The 6,119-nt window shown below is 41.4% G+C and overlaps 1 protein-coding gene across 2 annotated transcripts in view; it reads right to left on the minus strand.

Annotated features, from left to right (window-relative positions):
- Window positions 1-6,119, minus strand: part of Osbpl1a (oxysterol binding protein like 1A) — a 187,612-nt gene that overhangs the window by 147,087 nt on the left and 34,406 nt on the right. For both annotated transcript variants that reach the window (XM_021215014.2, XM_029546728.1), the window contains exons 6-11: window positions 5,883-5,968; window positions 4,683-4,827; window positions 1,743-1,804; window positions 1,518-1,562; window positions 730-803; window positions 561-624 (exon numbers count right to left, since the gene is read on the minus strand). In XM_021215014.2, coding sequence (XP_021070673.1) covers window positions 561-624; window positions 730-803; window positions 1,518-1,562; window positions 1,743-1,804; window positions 4,683-4,827; window positions 5,883-5,968 — 476 coding nt within the window. The remainder of the gene's footprint in view (window positions 1-560; window positions 625-729; window positions 804-1,517; window positions 1,563-1,742; window positions 1,805-4,682; window positions 4,828-5,882; window positions 5,969-6,119) is intronic.

Consider the following 6,119-nt stretch of genomic DNA (forward strand, 5'->3'; position numbering starts at 1 on the left):
AGGCAGACAGGCAGACAGGCAGGCAGGACAGCAGGCAGGCAAGACAGCAGGCAGGCAGACAGCTATGGCACAACCCTACTGCACTTAGATGTATCTGGGCCCCACGTTAGCCCAGTCAGTAAACAGAGGCATCTCAGTCTCCTAGAGAGTAAAGCAAAACAGCTGGGAGCGAGTACAAGGAACTGATTCTGACACAGGCTCTAAGTTTTCTTGGAATCCCAGAGAGGCTTCCTCCATCCAGATTTACCCATGGAAAAGACAAAAGACACGCGTGTACCTCCAGTGTTGACAGCTGTCTAGATTGTTTTAGACTGCCTGTTCTAAACACAAGTGGAAAGAAACAAATTGACTATGTGTATGTGTGTGTGTGCGTGTGTGTGTGCCTGTGTCTGTGTGTGTGCGTGCATGTGTGCTTGCACATGCACAAACAGAATCTTTAACTTCAGTTGCTCTCAAATGTGAAAACCCAGTAGCCCATGGATCCTCTAGAGTCTGAAATATCTGGACAATTCACTGCAGCCCGGACTTCACGATCTGGACAAACACACATCTCATCTTACCGTGCACACAGCTTGAGTCAGGTGTTTGCATCCCTGGCGGTAAGAATTATGGGCTGCATCAGGCCTTCAAAACAAAAAGTAAATTAAGGCAAAGAAAAATCCCTAAGTGAAAACTCCTAATATTTTAAATGTTATATTCTGAAACTTAGTAAGTATAAGGGTAACTTACTGTTTCCTATACCAGGAAAGGACTCCGTGTTCTAACACTACCCAAAATAACTTCCAGCCAAAAAATCTTGAACTCTAAAAGAAAAGGACAAAAATTTTCCATGCTGATGTATATGGATTCAAATATGTAACTAAGGAAAAGTAATTAAACTTAAATAGATATATCTGAGATTTCTATCTAGACAGGAGGACTGAACAATAAACTATAATAAATTTGAGCTCAGATATTAAATGCAATGATGTGTACATGGCTCTCTCTACAAGGTGTCTGAATATGGAACACAATGCCACACTGGTAAGGTCACAGCTTATGGCTCAAATTGTTCTGTTCAGGATTGTCTACAGAAAACAGCAGTTCTGGGTCTTAAACACAAGTGCCTCAAAGTTGTGACTGAATGTCTAAAAAGAGTTAACCTAAATCCATTTCTATAATGTACTTATATACTGTATGCTGTGTGCATGGGGGAGGGGCTAAAACATGCAAACCATTATGCAAAACAAGATGCCAGCGCTGCACTGTGCAGTCCCGGCTGTCGCACTCACGGCCACATGGGTGACTGGGAACTCAGCAGCACTGCCCAAACACAAGGCAAGAAGAGACAAAAACTCCGAGTTAGAGTATAGGCGCTACCCAGTTCACATCTTTATAGGGAACTGAAGAGTAAAAAACTCAAATCATGGTAAGTCAGAGACATTATGTAAGTCTGAAAAAATTGGGGGGGGGGGGGGGGAAACCAGAAACAAAGCATTATGAATCCCTTCCAGCCTCCTCCTTAAAGCCCCTCCTACCTTCCAGAGAGGGCCTTCGTAGCGTTTCAGTGTTTTGTGGACAACCTACTGGAAACACATTTCATTAAAGATGCAGCCACAGAGCTGAAGCATTCATTCAACTTTACTTACTGCTTTAGGAAATCAGAAACTTACACCTTTAAGGAATTAGACATCTAGCAGTTTAATCCATCAATACATACCTTAGGAACTTAGAAATGTAAGATTTAGTCCACCAATACACACCTTATTACCAACAAGAATATGCTTCATTTCAGCACCATGGGCAAGGTCAAGAGGTTTCTGATCTGTGTAAAATACAAGGAAAAATGTCACTATGTCAACTGCACAATAAAATTTACTACAACTGCACCATAATAACGCTCCTTTGTACTTTCAAAAGCTCCTCTCCACCAGCAAAATATAAAAACAAAATCATCTGCCAGAAGTTTCCCTCTCGGTTCTTGAAGGCCTCCTGTTAGGGGAGCTAGTAAGTCAGGAAATCTAACCGTCCTCAGGTCCTGTGACCACGCAGCTTCTCTGCCCAGAAATGACTGATGGAACCAAATAAACCACAAGCTAACCAGTTTAAAACAATACAGACTTCTTATCCCATAGTCAATTTGTTTAAGCCTTACATTAACTTGTTGGTTAACTATTCAATTTTTTTTTCTTTTAGGATTTATTTTATATATGTGAGTACAGTGTAACTCTCTTCAGACACCAAAAGAGAGCATTGGGTCTCATTACAGATGGTTGTGAGTCACCATCCCATGTGGTTGCTCAAAATTGAACTCAAGACCCCTGAAAGAGCAGCCAGTGCTCTTAACTGCTGAGCCATCTTTCCAGACCAACTGTTCAATTCTTTAAAACAAAAACAAAAACCTGGTGTGTATTAGTCAGATTTATTTCTACTTCTTATAAAGCACCAGTGATTTACAATGAACAACACAGGACATAGTAAAAAATTCATAATAAAAGAGACAGAACAGGTAATAAATCATGGTATGCTAACATAATTAGTGACAGGTTCAATGGACAATAGCTACCACTTCAGGTAGAAAGTTAGAGACTGGCCCCAGATAGCTTGGCTGAGGAAGGGATGGTTACTGGAAAGGATCTTGTGAAGACTCAGGGAACAGCTAATGCAAAGGCCCCAAGAGAGAAACAAGACAGAGGGCGAGAGACAAGAAGGTGATACACAGAGCTGGATGTCTGTGAGCTGTGTTTTCTAGACACGACGGGATGCCTCTGGCAGCTCTCAAGACAAGAAGTAATATGGTTTGACTGATACGTACATTATGTCAAAGTGTTTAAGTGTAAACATTGAGAAATTACAATATAACTGACTGATCCTGTTATAGTGCTTCAGGTTTTTATCAGCTCTACCAACATAGAAATTCATATGCCATACAATTTTAATTTCAACTACACACCATACAATTATAATTTGAAGGGCATAATTAAGCCATCCTTAACACCCTCAGAATTGTGTACCTATGACATGGTTGTTTATGGAGTCTTTATCTTGTATTAATATAATGAAATATTTATCAAGAGAATGAATGGTATGCTCTATGGAATGGCTTCAAGATCATCAGGGGAGGGAAGGGATGAAAGGAGAAAGGCCACTGTTTGTAATCAAGAGAAAGGATCAGGAGCTTGACTTTGTTCTGAGGCACATTAACAGGACTGAACCAGGGGCTTCACAACTGCTTCTTCAGTGAGGAGAAACACCCTTGTTAAAATGTCCACTGAGAACTGTCATCAATTCAGTCTCTCTACACAGCACCTAGAAAGATAACGGTTTGCCAATTCTGATATCTCCACTGTGTCTGCAGGGCCCTTTTGAGACACCATCCTTCCAGCAGAGGGGAAAATGGCAGTATGATTTCTTTCATAAAAGACTGCCCTAATACCAAAAATAAATTCTGAGCTGCTGCCAACTGGATGAAATCTCAGCCTCATCTCTGGACTGACTGTCTGCAGGGCCAGGCATACAGGAAAAGCTCATTAAAGCACACTTAGAACTAAATGAGCAGGCTCCCTACCTACAAGAACTTATAGCCAGCAATTTCACAAGAGAAATGTGTGTGCACATTTCTCACAGAAAAAAAAAAAATGAGCGGAACAACAGGGTGCTAGAAAATGCACAAGACATCTTTGTCCCTCAATGGATAAAAAACCACCTCTCTTCAAATTAATTTGCACAGAAGAAACTCCAGTCTAATCCCATCAATGTTTTTACTAGGAGTCCAACACCTCCAAACGTCATGTGCAGCTGATCATGTGCAGTTGTATCCAGGTCAGCAACTGGATGCCCAGAAGAAAAGCACAGACACATAGAAAGATTCCAAAGATTAGCAGGTTTTTTTTTTTTCATCATCCTTAAAAATGCTTCAGTACACAGCAAATCTGTCTGCTGCTAAAATGATGTCTAACCACAAAATCAATTATTTGAGGCGATTATTTGGACATTCACAGATATTTCCAAAGTAGTAAAAACTTTGGATCACTTAATTCTAGCTTTCCTAGATTGCTCTACAAACTAAAGCAGAACAAGGTAAAAGTTGGCTTTCTCTTGTCCACCTGGGAATGGCCAAGTGTCCCTATTACAGTGTAGGGTCATGTCTCATGTCTCCGTGTGTTTTGTCTTTTACTTTCTCATATAAAATGGCCCCAAAAAACTATGCTGAAATGCTGGACAGTGTTTCTAAGTGCAAGCTTATAATGAGCCTAAGTTAGAGATGCTGCACTCAGACTAAGGCACCAATGGCCATGACCTATGTTAATGGATCCGCACCACATATTACAGAAGGTGATCTTAAACAGCAGCACTCATAAAGCAAGGCTGTATGCTGATAACTGGATGAAAAGGCCACTACAAGAGGCTCCTGATAATCTAACCCCATCAACATTCTCTAATTTTGTATCGGTGGCAACCTTATAGTGTATAACTGCTACAAACAACAACAATCCGTGACAGCTTTCTTTCCTTGATGGTAGGAATATCTTTCTCAACAATGGTCTCATTTGGAGTATGGAGTGCATTCCTATTTACATCTTAAAGAAGAAGAATATGCCATTCTTTTACTTTTGTGAAGGTCCTTATGTAAACAGGAGACCATATAATGTAACAGTGGAGTCAAACAACCAAGGATAACTCTGCTAGGTGGGCATGCTCACCGTTCTTGTTCTTTAGGCTAGGGTCAGCTCCACTTCTCAGAAGCTTTAGGACACACTGCTTGTGGGCCCGGTAGGCGGCGCAGTGCAAGGGAGTATTTCCTAGCTGATCGGAGCAGTTCACATCAGGAGGATTGGGCCTGCTGAGCTAACACAGAAAGGCAATGTGATTAGACACCGAAGACAGGCTTCCCCTCACCATATGCAGAAAGGCTCCGAGCAGAGCCTCCACACAGCAGAGATGGCAGGTTTGCAGACGACCGTGTCCCTTTGGCTCACTGGGCAGCTGGCCCGTGCTTGTCCTTGGCAGGTGTGAGAGCTGAGGTCTGTGTCCTGGCACCAAGCACAGCAGCAATGCTACCCACCAACGCCTCACATTAAGATGTCACTAACTTGCTTGTTCTCAACAGTTGCACTCATGACAACAAAAGTATAAATCAAGCACCGACCAACAGTCCCAAGAAGAACTAAGCCCCAGATGCTAGACGCGTAAATGTCAAGGCTCTGCTGAATCTCTCCTTCCCACCTTACTGCCTTAGCGATTTCTATAGTCTCCATTTCAAAAAATTTTTTTTAAATGTTGCAGGTACTATACTTAGAAACCAAAGAAATGCTTTCAAGTGAGCTAAAATAGCTTTAAAGCAAATGGCAATGCTTCAGTCTTGAATTCAGAGCAAATTTAGAGTTTCGTATTTAATGAGACCATGCAGGAAAAGGAAACAAGAAAGTAGGTCTCCTCGGAAGAAAAGACAGGCAGGCAAAGCTGCCAGCCTGCTCAGCTTGGTCCAAGCACTGCCCCTTCTTGGTGTGTTAGAAGGACAATATTCTTCAGAATGTATTGTTCATCAAAATGAGGAAAACTTCCTCTTTGACTGAATTCTGTAATTTTTTCTTATTTTAAATGGGCTTAGTTTGAAAAAAAATAATTTTCTTTAACTTAATTATTTACTATGAAAAATTGGATTCTTAATCATCAGGTTTTTGATTAGGGGTGAGGAGATAAATCAGAAATCTAGAGATCTATCAGCATATGAACCTACTAAGCTATTCCCATCCTGAGTTGCTGAGCACTTGTGCATCTGCATAATCACACTTCTATTCTAGGGTGATGATAAGAGGCTTTCTCTCACAGACACTGAATTATGAAGTCAACATTTCAGGGAAAAACCATCCTAACATATAAGAAATAATGTTTCCTGTTACCAGAGCTGATACTTCGGCTGTTCTTCCTTCTCTAGCTGCTCCTAAAAGCAATTCTTCAAGCTTTCTTTGTTGAGTCCTTTCCACAGCTGCAAGAGAGAAAAAAAAAATATGGCTGGGCGTGGTGGCACACACCTTTAATCCCAGCACTCGGGAGGCAGAGGTAGGCAGATTTCTGAGTTCAAGGCCAGCCTGGTCTACACAGTGAGTTCCAGGACAGCCAGGGATACACAGAGAAAC

This window comes from Mus pahari, chromosome 15, assembly GCF_900095145.1.
Source record: "Mus pahari chromosome 15, PAHARI_EIJ_v1.1, whole genome shotgun sequence".
NCBI lineage: Eukaryota > Metazoa > Chordata > Mammalia > Rodentia > Muridae > Mus > Mus pahari.